The sequence below is a fragment of the Natrix helvetica genome (assembly GCF_964273705.1).
Source record: "Natrix helvetica genome assembly, chromosome: W".
Lineage (NCBI taxonomy): Eukaryota > Metazoa > Chordata > Lepidosauria > Squamata > Natricidae > Natrix > Natrix helvetica.
Genome location: NC_138555.1, coordinates 74,309,393 through 74,331,795, shown reverse-complemented (window position 1 = coordinate 74,331,795; position 22,403 = coordinate 74,309,393). Strand labels below are relative to the sequence as shown.

At 45.2% G+C, this 22,403-nt stretch overlaps 1 protein-coding gene across 1 annotated transcript in view; it reads right to left on the bottom strand.

The window, feature by feature from the left end:
- Positions 1–5,555: 5,555 nt before the first annotated feature.
- The window catches only part of LOC309400295 (zinc finger protein 219-like), a gene marked incomplete at both ends in the record, with an annotated part of 48,024 nt that continues 31,176 nt past the window's right edge, over positions 5,556–22,403 (bottom strand). Inside the window, 2 exons of the mRNA XM_081968702.1 lie at positions 5,556–6,352; positions 6,702–6,821. Coding sequence (XP_081824828.1) covers positions 5,556–6,352; positions 6,702–6,821 — 917 coding nt within the window. The remainder of the gene's footprint in view (positions 6,353–6,701; positions 6,822–22,403) is intronic.

Below are 22,403 nucleotides of genomic sequence, written 5' to 3'. Positions count from 1 at the left end.
TTGCGATATTCTTAGGTAAAGCATGAATTGGATGGCGGTCTATTTGTCAGAAACATTTAAGTTTATCAACAATGGAGGCTGAATTCTCATGTTTGTCTTTGTTATGTACGGATTTGATTTGTTACAAGCAACTCCTAATGGACATGGGAATTGATGTACAGGAAGCTATCATTGTATACGAAGACAACCAAGCAGCGATCCAGATGGCATCAAATCTTGCTGTAAAGACAAGGACAAAGCATACTGACTTAAGATATATGAATGTACAGCAAAGTGTTAGTAGTAAAATGATTACACTAGAGTATTGTATGTCTGAAGAAAACATTGCCGATCATTTTACCAAAGCTCAAGGTAAGGTGAAACATAAACATTGTTGTGAAGCATATGGACTAGGAACGTAAGGTTATATATACTGTATTGCTTACCCAAAGGGGAGAATGTTAGGAATGTAAGCTAACAGTTGGATTAGCAATATATAAACCAGGATGGTAGTACTGTAGCTTTAAGTACTACTGTAATGTGATTGGTTGCTGTTACCTCAGGCAGCCATAAGAGGGAGCCAAAGTGAGTGCATTCATGTTGGGTGTCATGGCCCCATTGGAGTCTGGGTCTGAGGAAGAGGACATGACAGAGCCAGGACTAATGGAGGAGGATGGCGTGGCCTCGCTGGCCCCAGAGAAATGACTGGAAATGACTCTGAAAACTGAACCAAACTGGGTCATATTTGGTCTGAGGAAAAAAGGCTGGCAAAAGGAAGACCAGGCTCAAAACTGGGCCCAATCTTCAAGACCTGTGGAGAAAAAAAAGTATGTTTCCCCCCTTGCATCTACATGAGAGCTAGCCGCTAGGATAGCTGTTCAGAATGTTAGTGGCTACTCTATTTTAAGCTTCCCTCCCTCCTGGTCTCAAAGCAGAATGTAGGCAGCCCTCCTTGTGCTTCCTGGTTCACACATACAAACCTATATCTAATAGGAGGGGAGAGCAGCAACACATACAGATGCAGAGATGCAACATGTTACATAGAAGAAAATACAGATTCCTCCTATGGCTACTGCTAATTAAGGGAGTCATTACAGAAGCTATGCTCTGTACGCTCCCCCCCACCCACCTTCCAGGTGTCAGGTTCCGAAGGGTTAATGAAAACAGCCAAACACAGAAACAGTTTGCAAATGCAGTTTATCTTCTTCCCCCTGCACGGACTGACCAACGAAGCACCAAGGCAATGAATAAATTGTCAGAGCTGCCACCCGGTGCTCCCCACCACCTTTTATAGTTACTTGGTAATTAGGATAAACCCCACCCCCACACATGTGCACACCCATCACCTCATGTCCCAGAGTGAAAACCACCCAGCAACTAATCATGGATTGTTCACAGTCAGTTATCAAGAGCTTTGTAGATATCTCTGCTGGACTGCTTGTGGAATAGGAACTTTACATCTGGTAAGCAGAAGGCCTGGCAGCTGGCCCAGTTTTCTCCCCTGAATGGCAGCTCCGGGCCTCTGGGCTGGCTGGTACTGACACCAGAGCCTTGTTGTAACCCTAAACCCTTTCTCTGCTATGCAGCTAGATGAAGAGGAAACACATAATAGGGAACAATGGGTTAAAATGGGTAAGGTGCTGAACTAGGAGCAGGGAGACCCATGGTAACATATGGTTCTGGGGCCAGTCCCAACTCACAAGGAGAAAATCAGAGGACCAACTGTTATATATATTATTATACTCTGGGCTCTTGGAGGAAGTACTGTGTTTCCCTGAAAATATGACAGGGTCTTATTTTCTTTTTACCTACAAAATATGGCTTGGGCTTTATTATGGGGAGAGGGTTTATTGTTTTGGGGTTGCCGGGTGGCTGCTCTCTTGAGAGCAGGCTCCCAAAGAGCCAGGCACAGCCTCATGGGCGAATGGCTGTGTTGCGCTGTCGCAGCAACGCAACATAACAGCCATGAAGCGACCACGCTCACGAGCAACCACCCGGCAAACCCCCTTTGCAGCTGGGGGGGTATCGCCAAGCCGCGTGAGTGCCTGTTCGCCAACGCCCAGCTCCCGCGGCTTGGCGCCTTCCAAATGCCAGTGAATGGCGCTCTGCACGGCTGGAGAGGGGGGTTGCGCGAGCGGCTGTTCCGCTCTCGCTCACCCACCTCCCAATGCATGGCCTAGCTCTCATTACGGAGCCAGGGCACCTCCACCACTGCCATCCCAGCCTGGCTTTTTCCATGGCTTCCAACCTGAGTCTTTTGGCAGCGGCCGCTCTGGGCGCACGCTCTATGGTTGTACGCTCTGCAGGCAGCTGGCCCACAACCATAGAACGTGTGCCCAGAGCGGCCACTGCCGAAACCACCCTCTTCAGCTGGGCACAGCGCTGCTCACCAACCTAGCGGTATCCCGAAGTGCCAAGCAACGTGATCACCTTTGCCTCTCCCCAGTTTCCCGCGGCTTGGCACCTTCGGGATACTCCTAGGCTGGTGAGTGGCACTCTGCCTGACTGGAGGTGGTGGGTTGTCCAGGGGGCTTATATGCGGGGGGTGGGCTTATATTTTTGCCCACCAGAAAAATGTGGCATGGCTGTATTATGAGGACATGTTGTATTTTCGGGGAAACACGGTATATAAATCTAGAAAATGCAATACGTAAGTAAAATACTTAACATGATGTGCACTTTTCACCATCACTTGCCTTGGTCACTTCACCATTTTCCTTAATCTCTCTTAAGCATTTAAGCAGAATGTGTAAAGACTGTATGCATTGTCACACCATGCCAAGATGGGCTAACCTTAATTAGCTGGTCGTGTATGTATGTCTGTGTGACTTACTCTATTGTGTGAACCCAGCCTGTTTAATGCATGAATCTAAAAAAATGAATTAAGCAGCAGGTTAAATGTGTTCTCTAATCAGAGCCATTGACTTTTGTCAGGCTACTTTGTGTTAAAATAGATTACAAAATTAATATATTTCTACATGTCTCGGGAATCAGGATGTAGAAGCCACTACTTTATTTTATGTGGTTCTGTTTCACTTCTAAATGAATAGGATCAGGCTACCACAGTTCAACAGTTAGGAGTTATTATTTAAGAAGTTTAAACCTTAAAAATACCATTTTAGAATTTATTGAGATCTTTATATATTTTGACAGAAGTGATTCATTGTTGATTGGTTAATCTTTGGCACCTACTTCCAGCTGTATTATGTCTGTAATGTAATAATATAAAAATGGTAGGTTTTTTGTTTTGATAACGGTATATGTGTGTGAGTAGCTGCTTTGATTTAAGCTTGTAATTTTTTTAGTTCGTTGCAAGCTTTGATTTGTTTTGTTTCTGTCTGCCTTGCCTTGAGAGCATAAGAAGGCAGAGCACAAATTATTTTAGGGTACAAATGAGAGATTCAGAGGAAGAATAAAATTATCATGAAATTCATGTTTACATTGTCAAATCCTGGGTTTTGCTGCATGTTTTGAGTTTTGCAAAACTCTGTTGTGCTTTGTTTTTTTCATCTGGTTTCTAGGATTAGAATCTTATTTTTCCTATGTACCCAAACCCATGCAGCAGCCTTTCATATTTATTGTGTACATGTTTTCAAGTGCCATTAAAACGTGTGGAGTCTTGGATCAAAAAAGAAAGGACGAGCAACTCAAACAGAAAGAGGTAGCTAAAATAAGTGAAAGTGGAAGCTCAGTTATGCTATCTTCTTGATTATGTTTATGGTTCTCAGGGAATTCGATTTAATCCTTCAAAGGAAGGGGAAGACTTTTTTCCTTAAAGATTTGAGGAAACTGCAATTCGCCTCTCATTGCACAATCTATTGCTGCTTAAGACATTGTTTTAAAATGCAGACCCATACAAACTATACATAATTTTTCAATGTAATTTTTATTTCCTGTTTCAAATATTCTACAAGAAAACAATAAAAAAATAGAAAACTCTAGAAGTTGTCAAGCACCCTGATGTGCCAGGTCACTACAGAAACACAGCTCTGTTGCTGGGTCGCTACAGAGATAAGATACTGGCATCAGGTAGCTTGCTACAGGAGCATGAGAGGCTGAAGCACCTGGATTTGATGAGACAAAGCCGCATCCCAGGTACTTAAAATCCCCTAGGGCCAAGAATGGTTGGTGAAGCCTACCCTGCCTCTAGGAGATATGGCAGTGTAATGGGGACAGGGCTCCTGGGTTATGAATAATTGGAGAATAGAGAATTTGGACAAGCTCAGCTTCTCCCACCACATGAACACTTGGGTGAGAAAAGCTACAACTGCAAAAATGCTCCCCTTAAAAAAAGAAAGAAAACTTCCAAGAACTACTAGAGGTATCTTGTCCCCATGAAGCCCAGCATCCCTCCACGTCCCAACAGTAGGTTCCCCAAGGGGCCAGGTCCCCAGACTGTGGCACCTAAAAGAAGCTGCATCAAGCTCAGAACAGAGGAAAAAACAAGGGGTTGAACTCTAATACACCTCAGTGATACCACCTCCAAACCCTGTTTGACTAAATAGAACTGCTACAGCAGCCCTTTCAAATATCCAGTGCATGGAGAGGAGACAGGGAAACCTGTACCAGCAGCATATCCTTTAAACCTGTCCTCTTTGTGTTGATGGGGAGTTTCTGCAGGGTGTTCACTGGGGTGTTTTGTTTTTGCAATTGGGAGCCCCCAGCAAGCAGTTTTCTTGATCATGCGGAGGATTATAATCCCATTCAGACAAACTGCAATTTCCCCCATCAACTCAAGGCATGAATTGAATTTCCACACCATACTTTCCCTGGCCCTTAACCAGTGCTCCACTGCAGCTACAGCTTTTAATTTCCAGGGTCAGTACTTGGTTGCGTTGTAGTTTTGTTTTTTCCTCCTGGAGCTCTTGTGCTGCTATTAGCTGCTTGGCAGGTAATAACTGTATCTTACTATGTTTGCCTTGCTGCTGTTAAAAATAGAGAGAACTATTTTAAGAAATAATCGACAACTCTACTAAGTCTTACTGCAAAACCTCTTGCAGATGGCTGCATGACCCTGTCATATGTGAGGTGACCACTCACAAGCTGTCTCTGCAAATCTAGGCTACTTATAAACAGATCTGAAACTGCTCTCACTGCCTTATAGATCTGCTTTTTCTTGAGGCAGACATTGGTCCCTCTAGCCTCTTACTGCCTGTTCTAGGAGGCAACGTCCAGTCAAGATCACAGGCACTTTTCCTGGCCCTGATACTTTTTTGTTTTGAAGATAGAAAGGAAATATTGAATCTGGAACTTCAATGCATGCAAAGCATGTGTTCTATCACTATGCTATGGGCTCTGCAAAGCCCCTGCAAACGAACTTTGGGAAATGTAGCTTTGTATGCATTATTATTATTATTATTATTATTATTATTAATTATGGTTTTGTCACAGTCAGCCAGATGTTTAGACTGGATTTGGCATTTTTATCTGCCTATCAAGTCCTTCCTAAAGACCTGGAATTATTATTATCTAATAGATAGAACAGAGCTACAATTCCCAGGTCCCTTGGTTGAGAGTCATAATGACAAGAGTCATCATAAACAGATTCTGAACTGGTTTATATATGCAGAGTAAACTCAGGCCTGTACCAGCTCCAGCTGGAATTCCATGAGGCCTTGGCCTGTCTTTGAAGCCTCCTGATGTGGTCCTTTTTGGAGCAGTGGGCCAGACAATTCCTTCTCATGTTTTGGCTCCTCAGAGTCTTGTGATAGGTTCTCCCATCCTTGCTGATTCAGTGTAGCTTCAGAAGAAAGGCTGGCAATTATTGCTTCCTCAGAACTCAGTTTCCCATGAGGCAACTTGAGAGGGTGAGAAACTTCCTGATCTTCGGAGGACCAGAAATTGTGTGTCTTGGAAATCTCCCCCTTTAGGCTTGGGGATTCTGGTCCTTTCAGATCAACAATTTCTTCCTCCAACATCACCTGGGCTTTAGGAGCTGTGTGAGAGCAGCGGTGGGTACGAGCTTTCCTACTGTGATGGACTTGAAGGTGTAATTCCATAGGTTCAGGAGCTGAGGTGGCAAAGGGGCAAAACTGGCAACGGTGGAGGGCTCCTCCTGCCAGGGCTGGACGTAGGGAAAGATCCAATGGCTGGAAATCAGCCCTCCCGTTTAGCAGTGGCTTGCGGCGGGATTGGTGGGACTGAGTTGCCCACATTCCACCTAGAGGAAGGAAGGACCCATGGCTCTTGTTGAGCTGCATAGGGGGAAAGGCAGGGACTGCAGTAGGGGCCAGGGGCACGTGGCACTGTTCCACTGTTGCTACAGCTGCAGCAGCATTCTTTTGTTCCCGGTGGTGGCGCTGCAGGTGATATTTGAGCGAGCCAGACTGAGTGCCGGCATAGTCACAGTGAGGGCACTTGTATGGGCGCTCACCTATAGGAAAAAAAGGGGAGGAATTAATTGGCACAGCAATGATGCATAATTATTTTTCTTTGGGGTGATTTCTTTTCTGGTTGGTTGCAACATATGGTAAGAGAATCCATTTAGGTGTCTGACTTGAAGACAGTTCTGGTTATGTACCATGCTAATGGAAGGAAGGGTGTTTTTCAGCCAACCTGGACACTGAAATTTGTGGTCTAAACCAAGTGGTCTTCCTGTACTATATTTTCAAAAGGATCAGTTTCAGAGATGATTTAATGTGAAAGGTTAAGTTGTAGGCAAATGAACCTTACCACCTACTTCCATACTTACTTACCCCGTGTTGCCGCTCCCTGACTCTTACCTGTGTGGACACGGAGGTGAACTTTGAGATGGTGGGAAGATCTGAAGGACTTTCCACAGAATGGACAGTCTTTCCCAGTGCCTCGTCGGGATCCATCCAAGCATGACTGACCCTGTATTTCTGCAAAAGGCAAAGTGAAGACAAAGATAATTTTTAACATGAGCTGAAGGTTGCTTGATGGTTCTTATTTCTTTTGCATATTGTTTTCTTTTAGTATTTTATATTATTTGCTTGCTAGAACCAGATTATTTTTTTAAAAAAAGGCTTAGAAGCACAAATGTCTCATTTCACTTCTCTAGCACAGCCAGCCTCTTTTAGACCAGAGTTCCCCAATATTTGCAGATTGGTGGGGGAGGGGATGGTTCCATGCAAGTGGTGGGCAAGCACATGCGCCTGCCACTCACGCCAATGGAGCATGCACACACATGCTTGTCCTGCTGCTCATGTAAGTGGGGATGCATGTGTTTGCCCACTGCTTCCGCACCCCAGTTCCAAACAGCTCATGGCCCAGTAGTGGGCTGTGTCCTGGGGGTTGGGGACCTCCATTTTAGACCACTCTAGATTTAGATTTAGATTTAAAATGATGCTACTTATTGAACTATAATTTGTATAAGGAATTATACCTAGTGTATTTAATAGCTGCAGAACTTCTTCTAAGATTCCAATAAAGATTGAAATAAGATTGAAATTGAAATAAAATACACTATTAGCAAGAAACTGCCTTCAGCAAGATGACTGTCATTTAGGAAAAGAAAATGGGATGCAATAAAATTGCAATAAAATGGGAACATTTTCTAGAGGCAGAAATACAGGAAGGAAAAATGTACAAACCAGGGATGTTGGCAATGTTGAGGACAGTCACATTTGATTGCATTTTAGTTTTTTTCTCTATTTTTTATTGTTATATGAACAAACTATAAAAGTTTTAAAAAATACAAAAATGTCCAAGTGCAGCTGAACTGTAAGAATTTATATACCCGGGCAGAGGGAGCTGACATCGCAGTGGTACGACGATCCCTCTATAGGGCTCTATGGAGGTTCATCAAATTCCCCTTGCCAGAGGGCCCTAATGGATCTAAGCCACCTTGGAGGGGTGGTGAGTAAGAGAGGAGACCCTGTAGATCACAAAGAGGCTGCAAATTCCTTGTTTGATCCAGGCAAGCTGTCAATCCGGCAAGGAGGCAAAGACAATCATTGTGTGCCATCCAAGGCTGTGACAGCCCAATTGGAGAAGAATGAAGAGATATTGAAAGAACAGTATGGTGACTGGGTGAGAACTTTCTAACTTCTGCCAAAATTGCCCCATTTAAAATTGACTGAGTGATAGTGGGGATGAAAAAGAAGGGGGTGGTTTTATTATTTATTTTATTTATTTTATTTTATTAGATTTATAAGCCGCTCCCTCTCCTCGATCTCCCACCCCCTGAAATAGCGGCGAATAAGCACAAAGCTGAAATAGACCTGAATAAGAACTTTGAATTATTTGGATAACTGAAGGATAAAAGTGCTAAAAGAGGAAAATCGAATTGCTTAATTTATTGAACCTAAACTTTATTTGGGATTATTAAAACTTGGACTCTGGAATTTTTAAAAGGGAAAAATGGTGCTTACCAAATAAGTTTAAGGAGAGGAGCAGAAGAGAAACAGAGCAACAGCAACATCTACTGGCGAGGGAAAAGTTAAAGGGAAATCGAAGAGAGTGGAAAGAGAAAGTGAGAAATTGTTGACCCTGAACATTGTTACAAGACTGCAAGACTTAGATAAGCTGCCTGCACCTGGGAATTGTTGATAGAAAAGAATCACAGAGAAAAGAGTGGAAATAGTGTAAGATGTAAACATTGCAGCTCCTGGACTAGATACAGATTTCAGCAACTGAGTAATTGAGCAACTGAACTGGGAAGTAATAGAGGTTGCTTACAAGATAATGAAGACTTTTATATTTTAGCCTCGAACTCCTCTTCTTGGGATTTTACAATCTGTTGGATATAATTCTGGGGTCTTGATGGGCCTTTATGGATTACAACTTTGTGTGTCCCTGTGGATTATAATTAATAACTCTGTGGTTCACAATATAGAATTATTAAAGGAAAATAACAAGAAAGAAAATAACTTTTGTAGAAAAGAACTTGGACTATGGACATTTTGGTTTGATTTGGTGAAATATAGCATTTATAAACAGAAAGTGGGGTCTTGGTGGGCCATTATGGATTACAATATGCCGCATCCCTGTGGATTATAATTGATAATTTTGTGGATTATAACATAGAGACTATTGAAAAGAAAAGAAGAAGAAAGAAGATAATCTTTGTGGAAAAGAACTTGGATTATGGATATTTTGGTTTGATTGTGCGAAATATAACACTTATAAAAAGAAACAGAAAGTGACTTGGGGCTTGGAATTAAGAACTGGAATTAAGAAAGGAATTGATGGACTATATTAGATATACTTTATAGTTAGATATTGTGGTGTATTATAGTGACTGATTCATAGTATGGTTGACTGTTGGTTTATTGATGGGTTGTTTTTTTGCAAAATGACAATTCTGAAATATTTGACTATCCTAAACCTTAATTATAAATTATCAAATTATCAAAATGGCAAGCAATACAAATTCAAGTAAAACAGGGAGGAAGACACTATCATCTGCACCATCTTCAGCAGTATCTTCTGCGGCATCGAGCACAGCCAGCCAGCGCTCCACTGATATTATGTTGAGAAAATGGCAGAACTACTGGCAGAGGCATTGGAAATAGATAAGCAGGAAGCTCTCTATAGGATGGAAGAAATATTTGGAGTATATACAAGCTACGCAAGAAGACATAAGCTTCCCAGAGAGGTACATGCGAGGTTCTCAAAGAAGGCAATGAGAGCAGGGATACTCCAAAGGGCAAGAGAAGCACCACTGAAATACAAAGGACTAGAGATAGTAGTTCTGAAGCAAATACCAAGAAGGGTAAGAGATGACAAAACAATTGATAAAATATGAGGTAAACTTCAGATGGCTAATACCAGAGGGAATATTAGTGACCTGAAGAGAAAAAACATATAGACTAGACACAGTTGACAGTGCACATCAATTCTACTGAGCTAGGCTGAAACTTTGGTTCAGGCAAAATAGTCTTCATATTAAAGGCCCGAAACTCTGGTCAAGGTTAGGTTCCTCTTCCTGTTTGAAGGAGTTGCTGAAATGACATATGGTATTTTTATCTGTAACAGAGCAGACTGACCCAGACGGGTGTATCCTGTTGTTCACTTCTGCTTTTCACCCCTCAAGCAGTAGATGGAATACGATAACGTCTGCATAATTCATTAGATGCATGTAACCCCCTTTCCTTTCTGTAATCAGCAACTAAAAATCTGTACGAGGCGTTTTCAGTTCCTTTTAGGACCATATATGTCAAATGTAACACCCAGCTAATGTATACGTAATTTGAGGTATAACACCCTGCTTTTGTGAACCCCTTGGGGTTCAAACACATTGCCCTGTTTTGGACGTTTGAACCTATGCATAATAAACTCATTCCCACACCGAAGTGCTTGGCTTAGTCCCCTCTTTTTCCTACGTCAGATGGCACCCCAGATGGGACGTTTGGGCTGAGGCAATATTTTGCTGAGGACCGTTCAACCCCTCGGGGTCTTGGGGCAGCCGCTCCTGAACATCCTCCAGGCGCTACGGGAGTTTCCTGACTTCCGGGAGGCGGCAGTGACTTCCCTGTGAGGCCGACGGTGCTGTGAATGAGTCCAAGAACCCTGCGGTGTAGGAAAGAGGGTTCGTGTGATTCCTGGCCAGGACGCGTGAAGTGACGCCTCAGGCAAGTACCTGTAATAATTGTTACCTGTCTCACTTGAAGACAGAAGAGGGGACTTGATCTCTCCCCTGGACTCGGGACGGCTGTCCTAACGAAGTCCGTGTGAGGTAACTGTGTGGGAAGGTTAAGTCACCACAGTTCTCGTTAGTGACTGTGAGCACCGAGGCTGCGAGTCAGTGACAGTGTGTTAGGATGGGGGGGACTCAGAGTGTGCCCAACACACCGTTGGCATGCATATTGAAAGGCTTTGATAACTACTTTAGAGACCCCTCGTATCCCAAAGTAACTAAGGATAGATTGAAGTATTTGTGTAAACATGTATGGCCAAACATGGGAACAAGGTGGCCATCAGAGGGATCTTTTAAGGAGGACATTGCTGATGAGCTGTGGGGGGTAATAGCAGTAGCTCAGGAGAAGTACCCAGATCAGTTTCCATATATAGATCAGTGGGTGAATGCTTTGACTGAAAAAGCTGATGATTTGCTGCAGTGTCAGGCGGAGATGGTGCGTTTGTGTGTGGCGAGACCTAAGAATAAGTATAGTAGGCGGAATACCATAAAGAAGCAATATAGGGTGCGGAGAGTTCTAGCTGCCGATGAGGAAGAAATAATTAGACCCCCTCCCTGTGCGCCGCCGTTACCACCCTATCAGCCCCCCCAGGGGAGAGGTGCTGTTGGAGGAGTGATAGGGGTAGATCAGGCAGGCAAACGTGAGGATGTGACAAGGTCACGGGTTAAAACTAGCCCGTCTACTGATGGAAGTGGACACAGTGACATGGAAGAGGAAGATGAGGGGGCTCTGGGAGCAGTTGGAGGAGCAGAGGAAGCAGCAGAGGGGGTGCAAACCCGTGCAGCCAAAGCTAAAGCGAAGGTTGCTGCTGCTGAATTCACTGCTCCATTGAGGCAGGTGGACCAGCAAGTAATAAATCAGCAGGGTGTTGCAGAAATAAAGCCTATGTTTCAATACGTTCCGTTCTCCACAACTGATCTTTTGAATTGGAAACAACATTATGGGCCCCTCTCTACTAAACCTACAGAAATGGCAGATCTTTTTCAGACTATTATGCAAACTCATAGCCCCACGTGGACTGATATACAGCAGTTGCTGAATGTTTTACTGACCCCGGAAGAAAGAGAGAATGTCAGCGTTCCAAATATCATGCAGAATTAAATCATTGTCCAAGGCAAAGTAGTCCTTAAAACTCCAATTTAATAAGACAGGCATGTTGGCATTAAGCTGGTGAATTTCAACTCTAATGTACATCCGGTGAATTCACCCAGTTAAAAGTTCATCATTTTCCCCACACCCCATAATTCATCACATGGTCCAATCTTCATCTTCCACGCTGGCATGTACACCCCTCTTCTTCCGGCCAGGTGTCGAGGTGCGGAGACAAAAGACGACCTTGAGCTTCTAAGAAATTCATAACAATACATTCCACAATCCTACTCCCTTCTATTCCCCCCTCCCAACTACTATACCAATGAAACAGCATAATATATATATGTTTTAATTATGTGGCAGGCCAAAGATCCTAAAAGGAACAGAATTACAGGCCTGACAGGCGGCCTATCCTCAAGAGAAAAACGTTTCCTGAAAAGAGAATAACATAAATGTTAACCATCAAATTTTAACCACCTCTTCCTCCCCCAGGGGGACCCTTTGGCTTATCAGGGAATTTCTCATGGAATTGCTTCACTAATTTATCTGCTTTCAGATCCCAACTTTTCACCCACGTAGCTTCTGACAAAGGGTATCCCTTCCAATGCACTAAATATTGTAAACGACCTCTATACAGCCTGGAATCTAATATTTTTTTCACTTCATAATGTGTTTCCCCTTCTACCACTACGGGAGGAGGTGGAGTTTGGGTGGATGGTCTCGTGCTAGACTCCCTTACCGGCTTCAATAAGCTACAATGGAATACCGGGTAAATTTTCCCTAAGAGTCTGCGTAGGCTGAGTCGAACTGTAACTGGCTTAATTATCTTTTCTATTGGGAAAGGACCTAGAAATTTTGGACCTAATTTCTTACTAGGCATCTTTAATCTTATGTATTTAGTAGACAAAAAAACTTTGTCCCCCACTCGAAAGGGGGGTTGTAGGGAACGATGTTTATCAGCTTGCTTCTTGTAGGCTTCTGCCGCATCTGTTAGCGCCTTTTTGGTATTCTCCCATCCCTTCTTTAGTGCCTCCAGCCATTCATTCAGGGACATGGATGAGGGAGGTTCCTTAGGTAGTTCAGGCATGGGAATGAATTCCATGCCACTGGTAATCTGGAAAGGAGTTAATCCGGTACTGCTGTGAACCGCATTATTATATGCTACTTCAGCGAAAGGTAGCAAGTCCGACCAATTGTCTTGCTGATAGTCCACATAACACTAGATATACTGTTCCACCATCGCATTGGCCCTCTCTGCTGCTCCATTTGTGCTGGGATGAAATGCTGAGCTGAGTCCCTGCGTGGACCCGATCGATTTTAGGAATTCTCTCCAGAACTTGGCGGTGAATTGAACTCCGCGATCTGAAATGATCCTTTTTGGAACTCCATGTAGGCGATAAATGTGTTTCACAAACATTTTCGCTAATTTCTTTGCGGATGGTAGGCTTGAACAAGCGATAAAGTGTGCTTGATTGGAAAACAAATCAATAACTGTCCAGATTACTTTATTACCACTGCTATCTGGAAGTTCTACAATGAAGTCCATTGCTATCTCTTCCCATGGACGGCTAGGGTTGGCCACTTGTTGTAGTAGTCCAGGGGGCTTTCCCGGACGGGTTTTCATTGTTGCACAAGTAGCACAGCTTCTTACATAATCTTCCACCTCCGACCTCATCTTCGGCCACCAAAATTGACGTCTAGCGAGGTGGAGAGTTTTCAGGAATCCGAAATGACCTCCTAGTTTCGCATCATGACTCCGCTGTAGCACTTGCAATCTCATTTCTGCAGGGACGTACAGTTTGGATCCCTTCCAGGCTACGCCATCATTAATCGTTAGGATGTCTTTGTTGTTGTTGAACCATGGGTCTGTCTGGAGGGCTGCTTTCAGTTCGGTTCTCAGTTTATCTTGGCTTCGACTGGTGACTTGAGCTGCCTTTTGGTGAGAAGGAGATATGATGGGGTGGAAAATTTCTTCCTTCTTACTGTCAAACTGGGGTTTCCTCGACAGTGCATCTGCTAACAAGTTCTTCCCTGCGGGGATGTGTTTAATTTCAAATTTGAACCTTTGGAAATATTGGGCCCAACGGACCTGTTTGGGGGATAACTTTTGATGGGCAAGGAGAGTTTCGAGGTTTTTATGATCAGTCCATACCTCGAACGGTATATCCCCCCCTTCCAGGAGATGCCTCCAGGTGAGCATGCTCCACCTGATCGCGAATGCCTCCTTTTCCCAAATGGGCCACCTTCTTTCCGTAGTGGTGAGTTTCTTGGAGATGTAAGCGCATGGTAAGAGGTGGCCTTCTTTATTCTTTTGTAGTAGCACCACGGCTATCGCGACATCACTGGCATCCGTTTGGATTATGAAAGGTCGCTCTGGATCGGGGTGTTGCAATATGGGTTCTTGGGCAAAGAGCCGTTTTAATTTCTCAAAAGCCTTTTGACAGTCGATTGTCCATTTTAATGGTTGGTTTGCTTTTGGTTTAGTAGGGGAAGGCCCCGTTCTTAATAGGTCAGTCAATGGTAGGGCAATTTCAGCAAAGGTTGGAATAAACTGCCTATAAAAGTTTGCAAATCCAAGGAAGCTTTGTAATTGTTTGCGAGTGCTTGGAGGTTTCCAATCTAACACCGCTTTCACTTTTTCTGGGTCCATTTCTACTCCTTCATTGGAGATACGATATCCCAGATAATCTAGCGAGGTCTTGTGGAATTCACACTTTGACAATTTTGCATAAAGTTTGGCAGCTATAAGTTTTTTCAGGACTTGCCGTACCAGTTTCACATGTTCTTCCATGGTCTCAGAGAAGATCAAGATGTCATCTAAATAAACGAGTACTCCGCGGTACAGGTGGTCGTGTAGCACTTCATTTATGTACTGCATGAATACTGCGGGTGCTCCTTGTAGTCCGAAAGGCATGACTTTATATTGGAAGCTGCCTAAGGGAGTATTAAAAGCGGTCTTCCACTCATCCCCTTTCCGGATTCGTATACGGTAATACGCCTCTCTCAAATCCAGTTTGGTGAAGATCTTGCCCTTAGCCAAGTGGTTCAACATATCTTTCATGAGAGGGAGGGGATAGGTATTCTTTTCGCATACCGCATTCAAAGCTCGTAAGTCCACACAGAGGCGAACCCTCCCATCTTTCTTTTCCCTGAAGAGCACTGGGGCCGCTACTTTTGATTTTGCTGGTTCAATAAACCCTCTTTTCAAATTGGTGTCGATGTACTTCCTCAATTCTATCATCTCTTTAGGCGTCATAGAGTACATTTTGGGCTTTGGTAAGGTTACCCCAGGTTTGAACTCTATGGCACAATCTGTGGCGCGGTGAGGTGGAAGGTAGTTTCCATCTTCTTCACTGAACACCTCCGCCAGATCCCAATAGATCTTTGGGACTCGTTGGATTCCCGGAAGTTTAGTGTCTGCTGCGGTTGCTGCAGGTTCTGGATGGGTTGGGCTGTTAGGTTCCAATGTTCCTGGGTGGCCTTTTGGTTCCACCGGTGGTAACGGCCCAAGTCCAATAGTCACCTTTCTAACACCATCCTCCCACTTTATGGTAGGTTCCCACTTGTCCAACCATGCAAGCCCTAGGATAACTGACTCCTGCATTCCGGGGGCCACGATGAATCTGAGGAACTCATAGTGGTGGCCTATCACCAGTTTTACTAACTCAGTGATCTTTGTAGCCGGAGCTCCCCCAATTAGGGTTCCATCCACTTCCTCAAACGGAATGGGATGTTTCAGGGGTCTGGTGCGTATACCTAGTTGCTCCACTATTGACATGCTGATTAAGCATCGGGTGCAGCCGGTATCTATAATCACCCCAACTTCCCCTTCTACCCCCGTTTTCGGTATTTGGAGTTTGGCTTTTATTTGGAAGGGGCGGATAGGTGCACTCACCATTGGGTCGTCTTCTGGGTTTCCTTCCTCTTCCTCCTCTGAGGTGGCCAGGGCGTTTTCAGTGGCTCCGCTCTCTGCCCCTGCTGGCTGTTGTGCCAGACGACTTTTTTCTGGGGGTTTTCTGGGGGTTTTCTTGACTGTGCTGGCAGGTCGTTGGCGAGGTTGTGGAACTGGGGCTGGAGCCCAGCATGTAGATGCCGGGTGGCCAAGCTGACCACAACGGTAGCACTTTATTTTGGGGCCCCAGGAACGCGGGGTTGGCGGGAGCTTTCCAGTTTGCTGCCTCTGCGTTCGGTGGGCTAACGGTTTTTTTTTTCAGGGGTTCTGGTACCTGGCTTTGGATAGGTGTTAATCTCGTGGTCCAGTATGATTGCAGTGGTGTACCATTCTTGGATACGATCTGGGGTCCCCCTTACAGCACAAGCTTGTTTCAGTTTGGGATCTAAGGCCTTTTTGAACGTATAGACCAATAGTCTCTCTGGCCAGTAACGTAGTCTTCCAGCTATTCTCCGGAATTCCCAAACTAATTCTTTGACCGGCCGACCCCCCTGTCGTAATTCCTGGATCTGGTCTTCAGCATCTACCTGTTGGGCCACATCGTAAAATCGGGCCCGCATCAGTTGGATGAACCCCGTTATGTCATCTAACTCAGGAGCTGCTTCTTCATGGAGTTCCGCTATCCATTGCGCTGCCTCTCCTTCATTCATCCCCTCTGCTATTTCTTGGATCAGTTCTCGATCCGTCAGGTATTGTGGGCCTACTTGGTCAACGTATGCCAACACTCGATTCATAAAGTAAGCTAGTTTGTCTCGGCTGCCATCATAGGTTGCACGGAACCTTGGGGGTGTGGGAGGAGGAGGGGCTGCTGGTGGTTGAACCGGAGCAACCTGTCGGCCTGCTGCTTGGGGTGGTAAGCTTCTTTGTGGGGCCACACCCATCGGTTGGGCAAAAGCCTGCTGAGGCATTGGTGGGGGGGCTGGGCCCTGTGGTGGTCCCAGTCCCTGGCTCTGCCTCTGAGCAGCTATTTGGGGTGGCGCCATTAGTTGGGAAGGGGCAGGCGTCCACTGGCATTGAGCCCATCCATGACCCGGGAAGAAAGCCCAACCTGAATTGGCTTGATTGATGGGTCCAGAGCCATCGCTTTGCAGAGGGGGGGAGGTGAAAGTGTTCCAGGCCCCTTTCGGCTGGTTAAGTTTTACTTCCCAACTTTTTTTCACTCCAGGAGGGCGCGGTGCTGATTCGCTGATGGCTGTGTGGAAAGAACCAAGGTCTCCACTCCACTGCGCAGCAGTTTCTCTGCTGGGAAAGGATAATGTGGGCTTTGCTAGGCTCCACCCGGGTGGTTCTGGGGGCCCCAGGGGTTTTTGTTCACTCACATTTAGGCGTCGGAATTGGTCCGGAAGGCCCATCAAAGACTGGCTGCGTGATAGCGACTGAGATCTCCATTCATTTGCTCTTCTCCCCATGCTCCAGCCGTCTGTCAGAGTTCCCTTGGGGGGGCCCCCTCCTTCCAGCAGGCATTCCTGAGAAGCAATAAATCCCGAAACTTCCTCCCGCAGATCAAACTCCGTCTGTGAGGGATATCTTGGTTTCGGTTCCTTTCGCCGGGCGCCCTGCTGAAGCTCCCTTTGCTTCGCCTCTGCTTGTTGAACCATTTCTTTAGAAGGTGCATAGATGGTTTCGACAAAAATAAGCGATCCATCATCCTTAGCTTTCTCTGCTGCATTCTTTCCTTCCTCCATCTTCACTGAAATTTCGTCCTGCCCAAGGTTGGGTCAGAGCTGGGATTCAGTACCCCGATGAAAGAAAAAATTTTTTAAGGGAGAGTTGAAATAATGTCAGCGTTCCAAATATCATGCAGAATTAAATCATTGTCCAAGGCAAAGTAGTCCTTAAAACTCCAATTTAATAAGACAGGCATGTTGGCATTAAGCTGGTGAATTTCAACTCTAATGTACATCCGGTGAATTCACCCAGTTAAAAGTTCATCATTTTTCCCCACACCCCATAATTCATCACATGGTCCAATCTTCATCTTCCACGCTGGCATGTACACCCCTCTTCTTCCGGCCAGGTGTCGAGGTGCGGAGACAAAAGACGACCTTGAGCTTCTAAGAAATTCATAACAATACATTCCACAATCCTACTCCCTTCTATTCCCCCCTCCCAACTACTATACCAATGAAACAGCATAATATATATATGTTTTAATTATGTGGCAGGCCAAAGATCCTAAAAGGAACAGAATTACAGGCCTGACAGAGAAGTGGAAAGCAGCTATGAGGAAAGGGGTTAGAGAAGTGTTTGATAGAGATGCTGATTTTGCTAGGGAATTACCATTGCTAGTGCCAGAGGAGGACCCTGGGTGGAATCCCTGAGATGATAATGATTTGACCCGCCTCACTGAGTATCGGACGGCAGTGGTGAAAGCTCTCAGGAAGGCAGGGAAGCCTCCAGTGAATATGTCTAAGTCCTCATTAGTAACGCAAGGAGCAGATGAAAGTCCTGAGGGTTTTCTGCAGAGGTTGATAGAAGCATATGAGTTGTATACCCAGGTAGATCCAAGACTTCCAGAAAATGTAAGAATGTTGAATGAAAGGTTTATTGCTCAGAGCTATGAAGATATCACAAGGAAATTGCAGAAACAGGAAGGGGCTTTAGGAAAGAATACTAGTGAGTTGCTGGAGATTGCGAGGAAAGTGTATGTGAATAGAGACAAGGTAGAGAAAAGGGAAAAAGAGGCTAAGATGCAGAAGAAGGCTGAATTGTTGGCTGTAGCTTTACAAGGGGGGATGTCCTTGGGCCCAAACCAGTGTGCTTATTGTAAAGGTGAGGGACATTGGCAGAGGGAGTGTCTGAAACGTATGCAGAGAGGAAGGGGGACATGGAGAGGAGGAGGAAGACAGCAGCCTGAAGGAGGAAGCCAAGGAGGCCAGGGAACTGGTCAGTTTACTGGAAGAGGTGGATTTAGGGGAAGAAGAGGTGGTAGAGGATTCAATAGAGGCTATGGAAATCCTAATCGGCTCCAAGAGGTATCTGAGACGGTGGGGTTGGCTGAAACAGACTGGACGGATTGATGGGGACCAGGCTTGGAGGAGGCCCCATCTGAGCCCTTGGTAACCGTAAACGTCGGGGGTCAACAGACAACCTTTTTAGTGGATACTGGAGTGGGAAGATCGGTGGTGAATAGGCCCATATCAGCACCTGGACCATATACAATTCAGGTCCAGGGGGTTTCAGGACAGGTTTTAGGCCACAAGGTCTTGAAGCCTGTATCCTGTGATTTCAAAGGAGCCAAAATACAGCATGAGTTCTTATATATACCTGAATGCCCAATTCCGCTGTTAGGTAGGGACCTACTTAGCAAATTGGGAGCAACTATTTCCTTTGACGAGGGCTGGCAGAGAGTGACAGTAAGACATTCGCCGGAAGAAACTTGGAGATTGATGGTGGGCAGACATGTTGGGAAAGTGATCCAAGATGGTATCTGGTACCATTTTGATGTGCCAGGGCTGTGGGCGGAGGACAACCCGCCAGGATTTGCGGCCCACCATTCCCCAGTGGTGGTAGAAGTAAAGCCAGGGGCAGTCCCTGTACGCATAGGGCAGTGGCCTGTTTCTAGATAAGCTGTTTATGCTGTGTATGAAAGCATCCAGAAATATTTGGAGGCCGGAGTCTTAGTGCCTGCTCAATCCCCATGGAATACCCCAATCATCCCTATAAAAAAGAAGATGGGTCTTACAGACCTGTGCAGGATTTACGCCCAGTGAACGCCCTGACGGTGACCCTACATCCGGCTGTGTCAAACCCCTACACCCTCCTTAGTTTAATTCCACCTGGAGCTGCCTGGTTTTCTGTTATAGATTTAAAAGATGCCTTTTTCACAATACCAATACATCCAGTCAGTCAGCCTCTGTTTGCATTTGAATGGGAACATCCCCGTACTGGAACGAAATCACAGTATATGTGGACTAGGCTTCCCCAAGGGTTCAAGAATTCCCCCACCTTGTTTGGTACCGCCTTAGCAAGAGATCTACAATACTATGTACCCTGTCAGCAAGGGGATACAATTTTGCAGTATGTAGATGATGTCTTAGTGACAGGAATGACAGAAGATACTTGTTGGGATAATACCAAGGCATTGTTAAATCTGTTGTTAGAGTGTGGGTATAGAGTTTCCCGCAAAAAGGCCCAGCTTGTGATGAAGCGTGTCAGATATTTAGGGTATGTTATAGAACAAGGCTGCCGTGCATTAGGACCGGAAAGGAAGCATGCAATTTTGGCTTTGGCTGAGCCTCGGACAAAAAGACAGTTGAGGAGTTTTCTGGGATTAGCAAGTTTTTGTCGTATTTGGATTCCAAATTTTGCCCTGATAGCAGCTCCTTTGTATGCTGCAACCAAAGGTGCGAACTTAGAACCCCTCGATTGGGGAGGGGAACAAAAGAAGGCATTTCATGACGTTAAGGAAGCTCTAACACAGGCCCCGGCATTAACATTACCAAATTTACAAAAGCCCTTCAACCTATATGTAGACACAAACAGAAATATTGCATTAGGGGTGCTGACCCAGCCCCTTGGGAGCTGGCAGCAGCCAGTAGCCTATCTCTCTAAGCAGTTAGATGGAGTTGCAAAAGGTTGGCCTCACTGTTTGAAGGTATTAGCTGCCATTGCTGAGCTGATCCAAGACTGTAATAAGCTCACTTTCTCAAGTACTATAAATGTACACACACCACATGCTGTGCAATCTGTTTTGGATGCGAAAGGTCATCTGTGGATTAGTGGGCAGCGTTTAGCCAAATACCAAGCAATCATGATTGAAAACCCACAGGTGAGACTAGTGATTTCAAATAGGTTAAATCCTGCCACTTTATTACCAACAGAGACAACACCAATACACAATTGTTTGGAGGTTCTGGAGAAAGTATATTCAAGCCGCCCAGATCTGACAGACATACCATGGCCAAATGCAAAACTAAATTGGTATACCCATGGATCCAGCTATATGTTAGGGGGAAGAAGGGTGTCAGGATATGCAATTGTAGATGATGAGGAAGTGGTAGAAAGTGGTCCATTGGGACAGGGGTATAGCGCACAGGTAGCAGAATTATGGGCTTTGATAAGAGCATTGGAAAGAGCTAAAGGAGAGACCTTAAATGTGTGGACAGACAGCAAGTATGCTTTCCTTACGCTACATGCACATGGGGCCGTATACAAAGAAAGGGGATTTAGAGACTCAGCAGGAAAGTACATTTTGCATGGACATCTAATTAGCCGGTTGCTTGAAGCAGTACAGAAACCCCAAAAGGTAGCAGTGATGCATTGTAAAGGACACCAGAGAGGAGATGAAAGGGTGGCATTGGGAAATAGGGCAGCTGTTTTAGAAGCACGGGAGGCAGCTAAGAGGTCTGAACCAACACCTGACTTATCTGTATGTGTGGCAATGGATATGTGGGTGATTGCACCTGAGATTAAACCTACATATTCCCAGCAAGAAAGTGTGAAAGCTGTGACTGATTTGAAGGCTAGAGTGGAAGATGGATGGTATGTCTTACCTGACAACAGAGTTTTTGTGCCGTCATCCGTAGCTTGGACACTAGCTCAATTGGCCCATGATGCTACTCATATGGGAAAAACGGTGTTGGAAGCCGCATTAAAGAGGGATTACTTTATCAATGGCCTGGCTGGCATTGCTGCTGGGGTGGTAGCTAAATGTGTCACTTGTGCACGGGTAAATCCAAGGTAAGGACCTCTGCTACCCCCAGGAGCAATACCACCGTCATATATCCCTATGGATTATGTTATGATTGATTTTACTGATATGCCACGATGTGGCTTGTTTAAAGCTATGTTGGTCATGATAGATATGTACACTGGATGGCCAGAAGCCTTCCCTACTAAGACTGAACAAGCTAGGGAGGTGGCAAGAGTGTTGTTGAAAGAAATAATCCCGAGGTTTGGGATTCCTAGTCATATGTCATCTGACAATGGGTCAGAGTTTGTACATCAGGTCAATCAAGCTGTATCAAGTGCGGTGGGCATAAAATGGAGGCTCCACAGTGCATTCCACCCAGAGAGTGGGGGTTCTATTGAACGCATGAACAGGACCCTCAAAGAACGAATAAGAAAAATATGCTCGGAGAGCCATTTGAAGTGGCCAGACGCTTTGCCGTTAGCCCTGTACGCAATTAGAAGCTCTCCTAGAGGACAGCATAAGTTGTCACCTTATGAACTGATGTTTGGTCGGCCTCCAAACCTCCTAAGAAGGAGTCTGGCAAAATGGCCTGATTTGGGTCATAAGGGGGGTGTTTGGAATATGGAAATGGTACAGGAACTGAGTAAACAAGTTGAGAAACTCCAGAAATATGTAATGGAACAGGTACCCCCTAGGTTAGTGACTCGCTGTCATCCATTTAAACCAGGAGATCAAGTATGGGTAAAACACTGGAAGAAGGAACAGCGAGAGGGAAGGTGGAAAGGGCCGTTTACTGTTATGTCCTCTCCGCTTGCAGTTAAAATTGCAGGGTCTAAGTCCTGTATCCACTGGACCTGAGTCAAAGCTGCAGCTGACGCAAGCTGGAAGGTGTCCGTGGACCAGAAAAACCCAACCAAGCTTACTTTTAAACGTACCTAGATTATGTGTGTTGTGTATGTAAATAGGACGCTGTTAACAGACCAAGCTGTAAAGGCTGAGAATTCGCCCTGCTGGACCACACCGGAAGCTGGTCTCCTGCGCATGGCAGAAGATTGGTAAGGACCTATGTGGGAGTCCTGGGTGTGGGGACTTTGGCTGGTGGCAATAATAGCATTGGTGTCAATTTTATTTTATCATTATAAAC